Below are 19,562 nucleotides of genomic sequence, written 5' to 3'. Positions count from 1 at the left end.
TGATCTTTGCATAGTATATACTCCCATATTTGCTAGATAATCTGCTATCATGTTCACTTCTCTATAACAATGTTGAAAAGAGAAGGTGCCTTGTACCTTAAGGCTATGAATGTCTTCAATGATGTGCTTGATTTGCCATGGTGTTTTAGCTTTTCCATTAATCATATTAATAATTAACATGGAGTCAGATTCCACCAAAATGTTTGTAAATCCCTTATCTAGGCACCATTCGATACCAAAGAGAATTGCTTTAGCTTCAGACATATTGTTTGAGCATTCTCCAAAATATTCAGCATATGCCATAATCAAGTGGCCTCTCTCGTTCCTCAAAATGCCTCCACCTCCTGCCTTTCCTGGGTTGCCTTTACTGCAGCCGTCGGTGTTTAATTTATATTTTATTGGTTTAATCCATCTGATGCATCGAATGTCTAGTCTCGGCTTAAGTACTTCAATTTGCTGCCATGCTATATGCCATTCCCTGTCCAAGTTAAGACAAGGAAAATTAGAATTGATTAACAACTTTACCAAAGAAATTACCTGAGAGATAACTCTGAGGGGATTGCATTTGATTCCTTCATATCGATGACTGCATCTAGCCTTCCACAGCTCCCAACATATGACAATAGGTGTGCATTGTTGAACAAAAGAATGAACTTTGTTTTTCGCATCAGACAGCCACCAGTTCATCAAAGTACTTCTAATGTTGTTGTGATTATCAAAAATATCACTATGGATATTAAAATAATTCCAAACTTCATCAGCAAGTTCTCCATTTCTGAAAAGATGGTTTGTGTCTTCTGTAGCATAGTTCTTACAACAAGAACATCTAGATGGTCCTGCGACACGAAATCGATGAAGAGCTTGATCAGTAGCCAATTTGTTCTTAAGTAGTCTAAGCATAAAGAAAGAGATTTTGAAAGGAATTTTATGGTGCCAAATTTTTTCGGCAGTCAAAGTAGTATTCCTTCCTTCCCTGAGAACTTTCCAAGCAGATTTGCAAGTGAAGAAACCATGAGTGTCAGGAGTCCATATCGGAAAGTCATCTTCTCCCTCATAGATGTTAATATTTTGGATTTGCTTAACCATATCCATAGGAAGAATACGGAGAAGCTTGTTTTCATCCCAAGTGTTGCCAATCATAAAGTTTGCAACTTTGAGTTTTTTGGATCTTCGAGTATGAGGAAAATGTTGTCCAAGATTACCGGTACCTAACCAATTATCCCACCAGAAAGAGCAATTTCCTTTGACAATTTTCCAAACTAAGTACTTCTCACAATCACTCCTTACATGAAGAATTCTTTTCCAGGTGTGAGACTGCCCTGAAACCCATTTTTTCTTCACTGGATGCGCTCTTGGGCAATATTTAGCTTCAAGAAAGTTCCTCCATAAGGTATTTCTAGTTCTAAAGCTCCACCAAACTTTAGCACTAAAGATATTGTTAATGTCTTGGATTGATTTGATTCCTATTCCACCCTCGTCAGTGGGATAACAAAGATTTTTCCAAGCAATCCAATGATGTTTCTTTTTTCCTTCAGTCTCACTCCAAAAGAAATTAGCAAACAACTTTTCAATCTGAGAAGTAGTTGTTTTCGGAAGATGTATCACTGAAAGCATATGAAGGGGCAATGATTGAAGGACTGCTTTTATCAAGACAGCTCTACCCCCACAAGAAATCATCTTGCCTTGCCAACCTTGCAATCTACCAGTAATTTTAGAGATAAGACCATCAAAATACTTGACTCTTTGTCTACCAAAATAAATGGGACATCCCAAATACGTGAAAGGAAAGTTAGATTGAGAGAAACCAGTTATTCTCTTAATGTCGTTTGTCAAGGACTCATGAGTATTTGGAGCTACTAGAAAACAAGACTTGTCTTTGTTGACGAGTTGTCCAGAACATTTCTCGTAAACAGAAAGCTTATTCATCATAGCCATTAAAGACAGAGGATCCCCAGAAGAGAAAAGAATAGTGTCATCTGCATAGCTGAGGTGAGTAAAAGAGGGACATCCTTTATCGACTGAGTAGGGAATGAAACTTTCACTTATGAGTTGCTCCATAAGTTTGGTCAAAAGTTCAGCTCCAATAATAAATAGAGAGGGTGACAAAGGATCTCCTTGTTTAATTCCTCTTCCCGATTTGAAGAAACCATGTCTGCTTCCATTTATATTGATAGAGTACCAATTGTTTGCAAGAAGCCTCCATATCATATCAATCCAGTATTCAGAAAATCCAAACTGCCTGAGAACTTGACATAAGAAAATCCAATCAACTCTGTCAAATGCTTTAGTCATGTCAAGTTTAATGATAACATTACCATTAACATTTGGATTCTTAATGTTGTGAACTAGCTCTTGAGTGAGCATGATGTTATCAGTGATAGATCTATCCCTCATGAATCCTGTTTGATTCGGTGAGACCACTTTATGAATGACTTTAGATAGTCTTGTGTTCAGCATTTTGGATATGATCTTAGAGCTAAAATTGCTTAGACTTATTGGTCTCAAATCTGTAAATCTTTGAGGGTTTGGAGTCTTTGGAATAAGGATAAGACATGAATGAGTGAAAGATCTTGGAAGTGGAGTACCTGCAAAAAAATCACAAACCATGTTAAATAAATCAATCGAGATAATATCCCAACATTTTTGATAAAATGTTCCTGTTAAACCATCTGGTCCAGGAGCACTGTCCGCACTTAGTGAGAATACTGCCTCTTTCAACTCAGTCATAGTAGGTAGGGCATCCAGTATATTATTGTCTTCTTCATTTATCACACATGGTAGACAATTTAGAATACTGAAATCTTTGTGAGAATCGTCCTTACTGAATTGGGATTCAAAGAAATTTATTGCTTCCTTAGCAATTTCATCACTTCCTTCAATCCATGTGTTATCATCCTTTTTGATCTTTTTGAGGACTAATCTTCTTCTCTTATTGTTCATGATGGTATGAAAAAATTTGGTATTAGAGTCACCATCTTGAAACCATTTCATACCAGCCTTTTGTTTCCAAAAAGCTTCTTCCTTCTTGATATGCATAATAAGTTGAGCATTTGCGCAGTTGTAAGCCATTCTGTTGCTATCAGAATTGTTGGTCAAGCAAATTTCTTCTAAATCCGCAACCTTTTTTTCCATAGCTTTAGTGTTATCAAAAATGTTACCAACACTGTTTCTCGACCACTGAGATAGCTTTCTGCATGTGTTTTTCAATTTCAAGTGGAAATTCCACATGGGTGATCCACTAGTATCTTCATTCCAGGCAGCCTTCACTGTTTCATTAAAACCAGGTTCTTGAGTCCATAGATCCAAGAATCTAAAATATTTCTGATGAGTTTGATGAGAAGAGGATATAGAAATCAAGAGAGGGCAGTGATCAGATCCAGTCCTGATAAGATGGGTGACTGTGGTATCAACATACTTGAGTGACCATTCAGTATTTATTAATACTCTATCAAGTCTTTTCCAAATTCTTTTTCCTTTTCCTCGACCATTACACCAAGTATAGATAGAACCAAGGAATCCAATATCTATCAAGGAGCAATCCATCATACAATTTATAAAAGGTATACTTTTATACATTCTATGAGAGTTACCCCCTTGTTTCTCCTCTGGAGCCAAAATAACATTAAAATCTCCTGCGACCAACCAAGGAAGATTCATGTTATTAGCAATGTATCTCAAATCATTCCAAAGTGGCTCCCTTAAATGATCCTTGCATTTTGCATATATGACAGTCAATAGAATGGTTTCCTCATGAGTAGTGATGCTACAGGTGACTTGCTGCTCTTTATCTTGAATAATGACACAATCATAGAGCTGATCACAAAAAATCCAAATCTTATTGTTGCAGTTTGAGTAAGCGAAGTTGTAACCCAATCGCCTTTTGAATTTGTCAAGTTTGGTCCTTTTGCTAAAAGGTTCCATAATAGCAATGAAAGCAAGATTGTGAAGTCTTTTAATTTGATTAAGTCTATCAAAGGCACCTTGACTGTTGATGCCTCTCACATTCCAAAAGATGGACTTAATCATCAAAATTGATTGGAAGTTGAGCTTTGATCCTGTGTTTTTTTCACAGGTTTTCTAATTCTACCTCCTCTGCCTCCTCTATTGCAATTGTCACCTCTAGTGTTTTGCGAACCTCTAGGTGAGAGATTCATTTTCCCTGATAAATCCTCAAAAGCTTTAGCGACTTCTGGTTCCTGTTGGATAGTACTAAAAGTATGAAATTGATTCTCGACTTCTTCATCACTTGTTGAAGCATCATCATTATCCTCCACACTTTCATAACTATCATCACTGCTCTCTCGAATTTTCTCATTTTCTGTTTCGGTATCTTCTTCTGTTTCTTCCTCTTCCTCAGAGGATTGATGCTCGTGGGTGTCTATAGCTTTGGTTGTGATTTTTTTGTTGTCGTGGGCTTTGTGTATTATTTTGGATTTGTCAGTGGATTTGGTTGTAGTTTGATTTGGCTGTGGGTTTTGTTGGTTGTGTCTAGTGATTTGGTTCTTGGGTTTGATTTCTGGTAGGACAGAGGTCTTTTTTTGTTTGGACAGAATTTGGTCAGTAGTGGAGCTGGCTTGCATCTGATCAACCGGATGCTTTTGAGGCTTTTTTATTTCGGTAGTATTTTTCTGTCGTGTATTGGTTTGATCTTCCCAATTAACCTTTTTGTTGTCATTCTTATTTTTTTTCTGATTGCTCTTATGTTCGTTCTTTTTTGAACTATCATCCTTTTGCGTCTTGTGTTTATTGCCAGAGATATGAGTTTCTTCATCCAAAATCTTCTCCCCTTTATTTTGGTCTTGCTTTTCTTCTTGGAGTCTACTTGTTTCACCTTTTTCCGTTCTTTGTTGTTGCTCCCCTATTACAACATTGTTTATTGTCTCATTTGTGGCGTTTTTTCCTTTCCCTTCCACAAGAGGCAAAGTTTTTTTCTTTTGATCATGAGCATTGGGTTCACTGATGACCACCCCAACATTTTTCCTGTTTTGTTTTCCTTTCTTTCTGCTAACTTCCTGAAAGCCATCTTCAGTTTCTTGAGATTGAGGTGTAGTAGTCTTTTTATTTTTCATTTGCTCTTCTCTCAATCTTTTTTCATTTTCACGATTTATCTTGGTTCTGCATTCCATTTCTGTGTGTCCCTGAAGTCTGCAATAAGCGCAGTAACTAGGAGCATCTTCATATTCAATTTTCAGCCATTCTCCATCTTCAGACCCATCCGGTCTTTTATATCCAAGCCAAATTTCCTCTTGTTTTGGTCTTAGGAGGTCAATCTCCACTTTGATTTTAGCTACATTTCCCCTAGATTTGGAAAAAGTGGCTTGATCTGGAGCAACTGCTATACCAATAGATTGTACCAATTTAGATAGGATATCCCATCTAAACAAGTGCCAAGGAAGTTTATGGATTAAAATCCATATGGGGACAGTAGATGTTTCTTGCTCAGGTTTAAAATCAGGTGTCCATTTCATGACTTTCATAGTGTATGGACCAATATCAATAAAAGGCTTAAAGTAGATATGCTTGAAATCTACTTCATTAGTAAAGTCCAGGTAAACACATCTGTAGTCATAGAAAGCAATTTTGACAGTACCTAACAGTTGAAATTGCCCAATGAAAAGTTTCCTTAGTTCCTCCATAGTTGGCTTTCCTTTAATGAACTTCCCCACAATGGTCCATTTGCAATCTTGAGCTAGGCTGCCGAAGTAGTCTTCGGCTGAGAAATAAACTGCAGGTTTGCCCAAATGTGTTCCATGTTTAATGTCTACATGAGTTTTTCCAGCACTAGAGGATGTGAGCCTAGATTGAACGGCTGCTGCGAACGTGGGCTTTGAGGGTCCGCTGGGTTTCGATCTTTGACCTCCAGTAGCATTATTCATCGCATTTGATATCAAAATTTGTTGATTCAGATTTTGATTGATATGATCCTCAGTTGCTGGCTCATCTGAATCAATATTTTTCTGAGTAGAATTTGGCTTTGGATTAGGATCGTGATTGTCGATTTTATTAGAGGCATTTCCTTTATTGTAGTTTTTGACGGGTCGGTCGAAGTTAGTAGAGACCTTGAATTGATCGTCTCCTTTTCTTTTTTTTGCATCCTCTGCAGTGTTGTTTACCTTGACCAGAGCTGATTGAAGAGCTTGCAAGAAATCTGGGTTATTAAGGGCAAGATTGATAAGCTCTTTATATTGATTTTCATCTGGGTTTCCTTGAGGAGTTTTCTGCTTGAGGGCAGAATTGAGGTTTAAATCCTCCAAATCTTTATTGGCCGTGATTTTGCTAGTTGGGATGGGCGGAGGATCTGGCGGGACTGCCGGATTTTGCCCGTTTGGGTTCATCGGAATCAAAAAATGTTAGAGAGAAGTCAGAGAGAATTTTTTTAGAGAGAGAAATTACCGTTGAAAGGTGTAAAATCTTGATCTAATTCACACAAGAAAATCTTTATACAGTTTTTGACATATTATTATCAGAAATATATACTAGATAAATCAAGTGTTATACAGTTTTTAACATCTTACTATATATTGATTGACAACTACATAAGAGATCAAATTGGAGCTAGCTATAACCACTATGCTGCTCGAAAGTTCCTGATTCTCTACTGCTATCGCCTTTTTTTAGCCCGACACTACAAAGGTAGACTTTATTCACCGGATGCCTTAACTTGCTTTCTTTTCACACACAACAGCGAAAAACACAAATATGCAACTACAAACATCACATTATAATCTGAAGGATGTTCTAAACTTAATTTAGTAAATCTTCTGATTAAATCCTAATTTATCGCAATTCTTTAAGTGGTTGAAACCAAAAAGAAATATAGATAACAAAGACTGCTAAGTATTTTTTAAAAAAGAAAATCAATGCTTTGTTGAATTTCAAGGCAGACATTTATTTGTCCAGAAAGGAACTCTCTTTTGTCTCAATTAATGTGACTAAACATAAAATTTAAAAAAGTAAAATCTTTTACAATTTGAGCTCTAAAATAAACTATCTCGTCTTTTTAACTGTACAAATAAAAATAGACATCCATCTTAAATAGAATAAACAAGTAATAATAAACGGTTCAAGCACTACTAAACATGAAAATCATCTTTTGGGAAGGACAAAAAGAGAAACTCAAAAAGAATTTCAAATTTTAGTGATAGCGAGATATTCAGACCGACGGTGACAAATTTTACACGTCAAATATGCGATACAGCAATTTGTTGACATGAATTTCAGTTCATACGGCACAAGTCTAGGGGTGTACATAACCGGGTTGGTTTGAGTTTTTCAAATATCAAACCAAATTATATGTGTAAAAATTTTAAATTTATAAATCAAACCAGACTAATAAAATTCGGATTTTTTCGGGTTTTTCAAATACCAAACCAAACCATTGTGTTGAATTTTTAAATTTATAAATCAAACCAAACTAATAAACCTCGGATTTTTGGACTTTTTCGGTAAAGTTTGCATACAAACATATAATTAACTTGTGCTCCAAATATTTCTTTAGTCCAACCAAAATACAATTATCTAAGGTGTTTCTTAAGAAAATAACACAAAATATGAAATGAGTGATGACACTAAAATATTCAATAAAAAATAATAATGAAATCATCATATAAAATAAATATTGCAAAGTCATAATGAAAATGATCATAATTTAAAAGTACTAAATCATGCTAAAATAAGTTTAATAAGTATTAGTTACATTACTAGATATTTAAGGAAAATTAAAATTAGATTATGTATTTTAATTGTCTAAACCAATGTAAAACTAAAGAACAAATATTTAATATTATTGCCACTCTTAGTGTTGAATTGATTTTCTTTTTGCATTAGTATTAATTTGATTTTGATTTAAGTTTTATTATAATTATCAACATCTATAAACTATAATCTTTATTGGACCATTCCGAATTCTAAGTTTTAAACTTGAAATAATAAATTAAAAGATAAAAACTATGAAATAGTATAAGAAATATTTTAAAATCATATCAATGTAAATATTTTTATGTATAAAATAAAATTTTAAAATTACATAAATAATTTCGAGTTGATTTTCTTTAGTTAAAACCAAACCAATCCAAATATAGTCGAATTTTTTTTTTCCAATACCAAACCACTAGTCGAGTTTTTTGTTCGATTTGAGATTTGATTCAATTTTCAATTCGATTTTGTACACCCCTACACACAACAAAGACAATTCGAACACAAATCTATTGATATGATTCGTAGATAGGGTCGAAAGCAATGTGTATGATATGATCACGCAACACAAAAATCATTTTTTGTCAAAACATGTTTGCCAGATTATTATTCTGTTCTATCACAACAGTAATATGAGTAAGGAGCGACAAGCTTAAGAGTGCCAACTTCACTTCCAAAAAGCAAAAAATACAAGTAAACAAATGTCAGTGCCCTTCAACTTGTTTTACAGAAAAAATTTAATCTATAACAAAAGGCACACTGATTTATCCTACAAAAAATAATGCTATCCAACAAAATAAGCTAAGCGCCCTGCAAGTTAGCAGCAGCTCCTTCCCGCCATTTTCAGTAAAAACCACATTTACCTTAAAACCTAGTGGCATTTTTTTTGCTTGTACGAGAACTAAGACATTCTTTCCCTACTCCGACCCAATATAATAACAAATTCCAAAGACTGAAGCAGTAAACGAGAAGAAGAGGATAAGAACGCGAGGTCATCAGTATGCTGACAAAGACAAAGTTGGTTTGTTTGGAGTCTTTTCATCCACTTCTGGGCCTTGCATGTTACAGGTTGGCGAGGCACCTGGAAGTGAAATGGTAGAACCTCAAGCTGCTTCTGCAGAAAACGTTTCTTAAAAAAGCAACCTGAAAAAATGCTATCCAAGAAAACTACATTCCTCCTGTTAACACTTATGCATAATACATATACAAGCTGTTTGCAGCGGCACAGGCAATTGAATTTTCAGTTGGATGCCACGCTAGGTGGAGCAACTTCGTTGTGAAATCAAATGAATTTCCATTCGCATCAACCCCTGGACTTTCTGAACCTGTAATGCAAATAAATATCACCCAGTATATTTCGTCATGGTGATATATATTTCTGGCAATAAGAAAAGTATAAAAATGACTTATTGTCGAGTGCATCTATGAATATGTATGCATACCTCTCCTGACAACACGTGTTATGCTACTGCTCAGGGACCTGGAAGGCCTTGATGGAGTCTGTACTTGTCTTCTGGTGGAGCACAATCAATCTCAGTCAGACCAAGACAAACAACATTTATATCCAAATCTTTTCTCACATGAAGAAGATAAGATATACGTACCTCATGGGGTTTTTGCTAGCTTCAAGTGTAGTTGCTTCAGTAGTGCCCGCAGCACAACCAAAGACACGGAAAAGATTGCTGAAATCATAATAATAATAATAGTAATATTTTTTAAAAAACAAATCAGAAGCGAACTAATAAAAGGAAAATTCAAATAGATGACAGTCTACACACCTATAAGAACCAGTAGCTACTCGCAGCCCATCACCACTAAGGCAACACTCAAACTTGTCAAAGATGGAATCATTCTCATATAAATCGCATAGCTGTGTATCAGCAAAAAATCTATGATCAGCTAAGAGACATGCCAAAAATAGACAAGTAACATCTTGATGCAGATGGTAATGCACCTTTGGTCTCAAATATTCATGAACCTGGAAGGTTGACACTGGACCAGAATCCATATTTATGTCCCATAGCTGAAAAAAGCAATGTAAGCTCAGTAACAAGGGCACACTCTTTGTCCATATAAAAATGGAAAATATCAAGCATGGAAAACCAGTGGTCCTCCTAACAAAAGCTGAACCAGGGATGACCCAGCTTGAAAACAAGAACCAGCAACTATACTTAAATGTAATAGAAATTCCTGGTCTTGATCTCTACCTTAATTATATGTAGTTTAGTAAAAACACATAAGTATCAAACATTATTATTATGCTAGCATTATCGTATTCTTCACTACGATTATTACTTCTACTCTGGATATTTTTATTATTTTTGCTATAGAAAAATGATTTTCTTTAGCCGAGGGTCTATCAGAAACAGCTTCTCTACCCCTCCCCCCTCCCCAAGATAGGGGTAAGGTCTCTGCACACCCCGATCACACTGGGTCTGTTGTTGTACGTAAGCATCAAACATTGGAGGTGGTCTTTAAAATAGAACAAGACAAAGATAACATAGCTAAAGTTGAGCAGCATCTTAACAAACTTGCTTAAGATAAAGGTGGAGTGGTTCCTATTACAGAACTGAAACCAACAATTAAACTCTAACTGATTCATTCCAGTCAATCGATCATCTCAGAGATCCAGATTCACCCTGCAGGCCATAAAAGTGTTTGATCTTGAAACTACTACAAAAATGTCGTTTAAACTTTAAAAGAGAAAGTGGTTTAAACAAAATCATCTGTGTGATGGAGTATGCCAATCAGTCCCTTCCTTTTTTGCCGGCTAGGTCTTCAAGAAACCTCAGGCAGCAGATATAAAATTCAGTACATTTAACTGCAGCTTGTAATATGTCTGCTCATTTTTAAATGAAAATACTGCACCTTCCATTCTACCTACCAATAGCGACAAGCTAACTGATATAGAAACTAATTCTCACATGAATTATTTAGCTAAAAAATGCAAAATGACACGATATTGAAAGCAATAATATGCATAAATCAATCCATCAAACCTCAATTCCAAATTCAAAAAAGAGCTGGTAATGTGCACAATAAAGACCATGGAGCATGTCATGAGCTATGCTTATGCCACCTAATCGGAACTATGCTTTTCGTACAAAGCTTTTACAGATCAAACAGCTTCTTTTACAAAGTAAGATGTATAAATGTGAAGCACACTACAATTGGTGCAGCTCTCAAATACTCCACCAAAGATTTTGTGAAACACTGAAACTTTAAGTAAAAGGAACCAACCTTTAGGGTCATATAGTCACGGCTGAGTATGTATCTTCCATCCTTAGAAAATTTAATATCAGAAATTGAAGCAATTATCTCTGTGAAAAAAGATCTTGAACCGGGTGTTTCTTGCTCCTCAAACCTGCATAACAAGGAACCAATATTTTTAATCAATCGAGCTATCAGGAAGTAATTTGAAAGACATATCTATGCTTAGCAAAAGTAGCTCTATTCCAGAACATTTTCATCTATCTTTTATATCTTCTGCTGGACAATAACACGTATAAAGAAGAAACAAATCCACATGCATTGAAAATTAGAAATAAGGGGAAGGGTGGAACTTACAATTTAGAATGTGAGTCACACAAAGCTGACTGCCGCAGATCTATGAGACGAATTGACCCTTTTGAACTACTATAAGCTAACGTATTACAATGAGTAGGATGAAATTCTGCTGAAGTTATCACCTCTGCAATAAATAAAATATGGTTTAAGTCTAAGCATTTATTGATATAACACAAGGCACTTTCAAAAAATAAACTTTATGACCTAGTTGAGGTTCTCACAACAAAGGAACTGACGAAAAACTTACCAGTTAGATCTTCCATATTTGTTGGCTTGACATCAACAATATTGAAACTCTGATTGCTTATTTCCAAGTTCCAAAGGTTGATCCGGAGATCATCAGCGGATATAAATGTTTCACCGTCACTGAATTGGAAAGAAAAAGGCCAGACAAATTACCATGAGCTCTCGTAAACCAGAAAAAACAACATGGCGAAGCAGAATTACAAGAGCAATATCTTCACCTGTTATTTGAAATAGAGTTGATGTGATAGTCATGTGCATGAGCATACACTCTTCTGCACCGAGCAACAAGGCTGGTCTCATTACTTGTAACCTATAATAAACATTGCAAAGCTTTTAGATTCAAATGGAGTAACAATGAGGACATCATGTCAAGTTTTAAAAGGTAACAACTGTCTTGGGGAGAGGAGATGCGGCAAAGCACCAAAATTCTTCTACCAATCAAGAGAAAAATTGAAGGCACAGAAAACACTTAAGTTCCAATGACCCAAGGCTGAGGATTTGAAGATAAAGCAATGTCTGTGTATCCATATCATGCAAGAGAAACCAAAGCCATTTACAAAAGCACATAAACACATGAGAATAGGTTGTCCTGGCTTGTATATATTAAAATTTTCACCCTCCATCAGACCTTGGGTGCACAATTAACTATGTTAAGAGTACCAAGTACCTTTTTTGAGACTACAGACAACAACTTGAACTAGTAGAGACTAGAAAGAACAGTCTTCTCAGTAACCAGGAGCCCAGAAACACCATGTACATTGTTCCACTCAAGCTGCGACTTCATGAGATCTGTTACTTTTTATTACTTTTTATGTGTAACGAATAAGAAAATAACTTGGTACTATCTAACAAGTATCTTTATGACATTGCTCGCATTTCCTTTTCCATAAAACCTTAAAGTACGATCACAGACACTAATTAAAATGCTTGGTTGATGAATAAAAAAGTAATGCACATAGACATATTCGACATTCCATAAACAACTGAACATACAGGGCATATATAGCTTAAGTACAACTACCACAGGCAAACGTAATGAGGAAAAGCCCCCAGGTGGAAACGACAAATCATTGCTCAAGCAATTCAAAGATCTATCTGCATAACCCCCATTTGCAAGACATTGCTTTGGACTGGAAGAAACACTAGAGCTGGCCACACTGCCATTTCCAACAGCTCTAGAAGGATCAATATTCATATCAGATATCTTCTTAACTTTCTTCTCTTGGACCTGAATCAGCAAAAGAAGTAAAGAACACCTCAGCACATTGATAAGGAACCCACAAAAATAATAGCCACTAGAGAAGTGGCTTCACAGGTAGACAATAGATGCAACATAAGTCAACTCTCAACTAGTATACATCTCAACAACAATCAGAATAGCTCCCCATCACACTTGAAATTAACAATCAATATTGCTCATCAATGCAACAGCAAAAATGTATCTTGAGCCATGGATGTATGGAAGAACACTAAACTTAGCACGTTACATTGAACTAAGTTACCTTCCAATACTTTATGGTTTTGTCATTGGTGGATAGAAGAAAGAGGGCACCATTAGACGATTGGCACCAACGGATCTTGTTGATTTTCTCCTCAATCTCCAAACTCTTCAGATAATCAAACTGAACAGAAAGATGTGATGGAAAAAGTTAAAATACTAATTGAAGCAAGAAAAGAAGGAAAGTAAAGCAAATGAAGAATGAGAAATAGCAGCAGGAGGCAATTCAACCCTACATAGTTGCATCTGGACAGGAAAATGGTACATAAGAACCAGATAATTAATATTCTCCTTACTCTTTCATCACACCAAAAACGAAGAATACAGAAGGGGAAACAAAGAACTGCCAGATACCTCAGGTTCATGGCTTTGAAATTCTGTCTTGTAGCGGAACTCTGGATGCCGACTCACTGAATAGTCCATTCTCTCTAGCTCTCTCCGACTTCCAATATTCTAAATAAAACAATGCAAAAGAGACATGATCAGCAGAAACAACCTCCAATTTTTAATATATCTTCTGAGCTGCATTGTGAAGAAACCCACCTCTTTTGTATCAGTCCTTTCAAATAATACAACCCTACCACCACGATCTCCAGTAGCAAGATGGTCACCAGTTTTATCGAACTCGATTGCAGAGATGATATCAACTACAACAATAATGATGAGAAAATACATCATGATACTCAAAAAATTAAGTGCCCTGAACATCGAAGAGAGGAAGCAAAGCATATAACTCCCCATGCAACTGGAAATGGTACGTCTGCATTATCCTGGCACTTCAAATAAATTTACAGTACAAATTTGATTTGAAAATTCTGTTTCTAAATTAAGCTCATCTGCAGATCCTATAATGATCCAACAGTTGACTATGCAACAATTTTAGATAATATGAATTGCCACTGTTACTAGTCAAACCATGTGATAATTTCATACAACATGGAGCACCAGATGAGTATCATGGAGATGGATTCATGTACAGGTTCAACAAGAATTATTTTCTGTTCTTTTTATCTTAGTACAACATATTACTGGCTTGAAGGAAATATGAAAGAAACAATTGAATGTTTGCTACCACCAACAAGTGTGCAAAATCAAAATCTGAAGGCATGCTTGAGTCAAACTAAACAAGAAGCTGTACATATAGGAAAAGTGTAGCTTGTGAATCTGAACTTGGGAATAGATGTGAAAAAAAATAGTGAAATTGATGCAGCCATGGCTTTGGAAGTTCAGAGATCATCGCAACATGACCAAAAGGATCTTAGTGCTGAGTGCTGACAAAACTAAATGCATTCACATTGAATATACATGTTCCTTTAGAAACAATAAGAAGAAAAACACAAGTCAGAAAAAAAAATCCATGTGCTTGGACTTCGGACACCATGTGTGTTGGTATTAGGCAAACAGGTACTTCAACTTCTGAAACAACATGTGTTGGTATTAGGAAAGGAAAGCTCCAATGATCATAAGATCACTAGTAAATGGCATATGAAAGTGTCTTTAGAGGCAATAAAAGAAACATGTGTTGGCATTAGGAAATGAAAACTCCAATGACCAAAGACTAATACTCAGTGCATCCTTCATTCTGCAGCGGACAGTCTGCATATTTCAGACAAATAAAACATGAGGTAGAAGTAAACGAAACAGATGCAAGAGCAAAAGGAGCTTGACTGTGGTATAAACTAAAAAAAGAACGGACTTTGATACACACCATGAATCATAATTTAGGAAAAGAAAGTCTCATGGCTAAGGATGCTGAATCAAAGAGAAATCCGGATTCAGTTTCATTCTTAAAACTAAAATCCTACGCAAATTAGGTAAAATGACATCAAACTAATCCAACTCCCCATTATCTTCCGGTGCATATACTATTCATGTTGGTAGATACTTGAGTAGCTAGATACAAAGCCAGAACAAATTTCAAATCCTTATATTGAAGGTCATGAAACTTACTACTCTCACATCAGAACAATCTTAATGGGGAAGCTAAAGAAAAAGGGTAGCATCTACAAAGTGTTACAAACATTCAACCTAGACAGACTTCGGTTAGACATTCACTCCAACCTAGTTACAAAAGGACAACCAAACCTATAGTGATCTACATTGAGTTACTTACTGAAACATAAAGAGTGGAATGACCAACTCCCCAAGGCATTGCATATACTGCATCTAGAAGCCAAGAGAGTAAATTGGGACTATCTAATCGGAGCCTTAAACGATATATAGACATTTCATACGACAAATTGAAGTACTTTATAAGAAAGTAACAACATTTTGCTGTGCTGCAGCAAAATAGACATCAATAAAAGCTCACACCCCATTAGCAACATCAAATCTTCTGACAATTTAGGCGATGGGACACGTCTATTCTTATCTCTACCTATACATACTTCCATACTGATTCGAAATGAGGCAATTGCCCAAACTCATACCTTAAAGATCAAAAGCTTAGTGCATGGAGCTAAAAGAATGTCTGGTGACTGCCTCAATACTAACCATTGCTACATGATTGCATGTGCAGTTCCACCACACCATCATGGTTTACATTTGTGCATACATAAAGTTCCAACACTCCAAAGCACCAAAGAAACAAGTGAAGACAGCAGCTACCGCCCTTTAACATGACGCTTGCATCAAAGTCAAAAACCTACACTTCATAGTCCTCTACTAAATTGAGAACAATGACAAACTACACTCGAAAAAACAATCATCTAGATCTAGACACAAGTTAAGCAAATTCTAAGTAACAACAAACTTGTTAAAGGTTCTCAATTGGCTAAAATCTCCATAACTCAATCAAACCCGTAATCGAAATCTAACAGATTTAATAAGCTTTCAGTACAGTACTACCGCATAACCGATCAAAAACGGATACCAAAACCCTAATCCCAACACTGACACCAAACCAACTATGGATCCAAATGTAAAAGACGGATAAGTGAAATAAAAATTATGAACAAAATAAAATAAATTACCTTCCTGAACTTCTTCTCCGGCCGTACGTTCACCAAATACCTGAGAAAATTTCCACTCAAGCGGCGGTGGTGGACCCGCCGGAGCTGCCGCGACATCTCCACCATCACCACCGTTCATTTTTCTCCTAATTTAATGATTTTTTTCTTCCTTTCAACAGCCGAAAATAAACGAAAATGAATCAAATCGAAAGAATTAAGAAGAATCAGATGAAGAAAATCAATCACTTCATGAAAAGCGATCGGTTTTTTAGGTTTGAAAAATGGTAAACTTCATAGAAAAATGTTGGATTCAGATTCAACCATTACAACTTCCCAAACATTATCAAAAGAGCACATGCCCTCTTTCAATTCCAGATTAATTTCAGATTCTCAATTTTATTTTATTTTTTAATTTTTTTCTGTGATTGGATTGGGGAAGGAGAAAATAGGGAATTTGCCCTTCTTTTGTCTTTGGAAGAACAGAACACTGTTCTCTCTCTAAGCTCAATCAATAATACATTTATCTCTCTCTACCCACCTTTTTATTTATTTTAGGGAAAAAGGTCTAATATATTCCTCAATTTTGTCATTTAGTATAAAAGTGGTTTATATATACCTCTATTACTATACAAATGACTCACATATACCCTTTTCCTCTAACGGAAGTGAAAAAATTAATTTTTGTTTAAATTTTTTAATTATTTTTAAAAAATATAATCCCATATGGGTATATTTAATCTTCCTCAAACATATATTATTATTTTTAACTTTTTTTTGTTTCAATGACTAATTTAGATTTATTATTTTGATTGTCAAATTTATTTAAGTTTTGTTAATATTCTTGTAAAATTTATTATAGATGACTCAATTTTTTTCTTCAAATACAAAAACTAAATTATATCCGAAAAAAATAGTTTTAAATTTTTTTCTTTACACTAAGGAATGAAAGAAAACATAAAATAAGAATAAGAAACTCAAATAATGATAATCAAAAAGTCAAAAAATATAATTATGTCCAAAAAAATTAAAATATACCTCGAAATTTGCTAAAAAAATCATATATACCCCTAAATAATTTTTTAAAAAAATCAAAAGTCAAAAATATAACTTTAAAACTATTTTTTTTCACTTCTGTTAAATGAAGGGTATATGTGAGCTCATTTTGTAACGGTAGGGGTATATGTGAGCCGTTTGTATAACGGTAAAGGTATATATGAGCCACTTTCATAACGACGGGCATATCAGCTCCAAATAGCAAAGTTGAGGGGTATATTAGGCCCTTTTTCCTTTATTTTATAAGTAGTATTTTGTTTTTACTTAAGCCCTCTCTACTAATTTTACCGATATTGTGTCACAGCAAATGAAGTTATTGTTAAATTTGTCTCGTGAAAATGAATAAATTAATTTATTTAATTTTTTTTGTTTACAATTTTCTCTATAATGAGACATTGAAGTTAAAGAAAACCCTTCTTTTTTTTTTTGACTTTAAGGAAGCTATAATTTGAGATTGAATTTTAAGTTATTCGATCAAAATTGAAAGGGATGATGTGGAATTTTTCTCAATAAGTTGGAGACGTGAAATCAGTTTATTGATTGGTGATTAATTTAGCGTGTTTGAGCAATTTGCGATTGAATATTCTCTTGAAAGATTGTTGAAATTTAAGCTATATTAATAAGAAGAATAAATATAATAATAAGACAAAATGCGAACAAGTTATGTGTTTTTAAATATAATTGACCAACATGTTTTGATGGTAAATTTAAAGAAATGAAGACAAAATTTATCATTTATGTTTGTCGAAAGCGAATACTTTTTGTTTTCCTTAAATATTTAAGAACTTTAATGTTGGATTTGACAATAACTTTTTTTATTTTTAAAAAATAGCGAGATCTCATATTTAGAAGGGGAAATTATGTGGATAAGCAAACATATACAAGTTAATTAGCTAATATAGCTTTAGTTTCTATTAATTACCACTCACACGTTAATTTTTGCTATAATTATGCGTGCCTCTCTCCTCTCTTCCTCTCTCTCGCCTCTCTCCTCTTTTATACATATACAATTATATGGCAGATATATAAATACAATTCGCCTTTCTCCACTCTCTTCCCTTTCTCGCTCGCCTCTCTCCTCCCTCTCTTAGTCTTGCTCGTCAGATATACAAATACATATGTATATCAGTTACATATATACAATTATTTGACAGATATACATATACAATTCACATCTCTCCACTCTCTGCTCTCTCTCCTCCCTCTAACATGTAGTTACGAATCAAATTTAGCAAACTATAGTTATGAAGCCTAATTAAATTTATTTTAGTGGTTGCTTGTGAAATTTTCTCTATTTAGAATATATTTTTTGTCGTTCATATTACTTTTGTCTGTTTTCTAGATTTTGCTGCTTTTTGGGATGAAATTTCTGTGTATTTATTTCTTTGTATTTGATACAAAATTCGCATTGTGGTTATGGTGAAACTTTCCTAGTCTTCCTAGTTGAATTATTTTTTTCAAAATTTCTTTTAATCTAACAAACATAATTCGCTTAAAGTATCTAATGAAAATAAAAAGATCTCACGTTTGACAAATTTTAAAACTTAAAATTTAATTTAAATTACTTTTATAAATCATCAGCTCGATAAACTAAATCTTCCTTTAAAAAAAATAATTGAACGCAACTTTCTTTTTAAAATTAGTCCTCTAAAGTTTTTCATTGTCATAAAGCTTTTTAACTTTTTTCATGTGTGCACAAATATAGGAATAATTTTTGTGATTACTTTACCCAATTTATAGTTAAAACCAACATGAAATATCATTCGTTATTTTCTCACTTTTTTCACCATGTGGAAAAAAAAAAAAAAAAGAGAAATAAAGGAAGAGCTCGTATGCTATTGGTCAGTCGCGTGAGCGAGCATGACAGTAGGTGAGGTTAGTGAAAAAATATTAGTACTACAAAATATGTTTATTGAATTTCTGTACTCCACTTGGCGTTATTGGAACAAGACACAAAGGTAACGTTACCTGAAATGACGTTTATAACCTTGTCTAATTTATTATTTACTCCCTTGTCTAATTTATTGTTAAATTAAAAATATATAAATGGAAAAATTTAAGCATAAAGTGTTTAATAGAATAGTTTTATTAAGTATTTAATTAAAATAAGTTATAGTAATTAGAATGTCCAAAATGTTTTTTTTATATACTTTTCTCTTGAGTCTATTCAAAAATAAAGTTATTTTTCCTATAATTAAAACACAACTTAACTAAATTCTTTTGTATATTCTTAATGAAATGATTTATAAATATAAATATTTAAGATTTATTTTAGATCATACAAAAAATCTTCATTTATTTCTTAAGTTTTGTGTTAAAATGAAATAGTGGTACATAAATTGAAATACTGGAGATAGCAAATTTGAAGATCACCTAAGAATCTATTGAAAATAATTTTTCTATATTTACAAAATAATAATTGTGTATATATTATCCTCTTCAGATTTCACTCGTAGGATTACGCTGTCCATCTCTGATCACCATCTGTTTCGACTCGTTCGTTACCTAGTAATGAGCTTGACTGGTACTCTAAAACGAACGTTGTCCGATCT

General features: G+C 34.3%; 1 protein-coding gene across 3 annotated transcripts; it reads right to left on the bottom strand.

The window, feature by feature from the left end:
- Positions 1–8,331: 8,331 nt before the first annotated feature.
- LOC125860672 (serine/threonine protein phosphatase 2A 55 kDa regulatory subunit B beta isoform-like) lies at positions 8,332–16,438 on the bottom strand. 3 transcript variants are annotated; one of them, XM_049540674.1, is made up of 14 exons: positions 15,979–16,438; positions 13,550–13,653; positions 13,361–13,459; positions 13,011–13,130; positions 12,527–12,736; positions 11,727–11,818; positions 11,510–11,628; positions 11,263–11,386; positions 10,936–11,059; positions 9,650–9,718; positions 9,474–9,565; positions 9,300–9,377; positions 9,138–9,208; positions 8,332–9,020 (listed from the first exon to the last, which is right to left on the bottom strand). In XM_049540674.1, the coding sequence occupies exons 1-14, from the start codon at positions 16,094–16,096 to the stop codon at positions 8,884–8,886; spliced, it is 1,557 nt and encodes a 518-aa protein (XP_049396631.1). In that variant the 5' UTR covers positions 16,097–16,438; the 3' UTR covers positions 8,332–8,883. The 3 variants fall into 3 exon arrangements, with proteins under 3 accessions (XP_049396631.1, XP_049396632.1, XP_049396633.1); XM_049540675.1 differs by having other exon boundaries at positions 12,530–12,736; positions 15,979–16,418; XM_049540676.1 differs by having other exon boundaries at positions 9,138–9,205; positions 12,530–12,736; positions 15,979–16,418.
- Positions 16,439–19,562: the final 3,124 nt, after the last annotated feature.

This window comes from Solanum stenotomum, chromosome 3 (genome assembly GCF_019186545.1).
Source record: "Solanum stenotomum isolate F172 chromosome 3, ASM1918654v1, whole genome shotgun sequence".
NCBI lineage: Eukaryota > Viridiplantae > Streptophyta > Magnoliopsida > Solanales > Solanaceae > Solanum > Solanum stenotomum.
Note: the sequence above shows the minus strand (reverse complement) of the source record. Positions and strands in the feature narration are given on the sequence as shown.

Bases quoted from the DNA above. Each gene is read 5' to 3' on its own strand.
- LOC125860672 (XM_049540674.1), bottom strand. From the start codon at position 16,096: ATGAACGGTGGTGATGGTGGAGATGTCGCGGCAGCTCCGGCGGGTCCA. The intron at 13,654-15,978 runs GTAATTTATTTT...TTATTGTTGTAG, and splicing joins CGGAGAAGAAGTTCAGGAAG to TTGATATCATCTCTGCAATC. The intron at 13,460-13,549 runs GTGGGTTTCTTC...TGTTTTATTTAG, and splicing joins AAAGGACTGATACAAAAGAG to AATATTGGAAGTCGGAGAGA.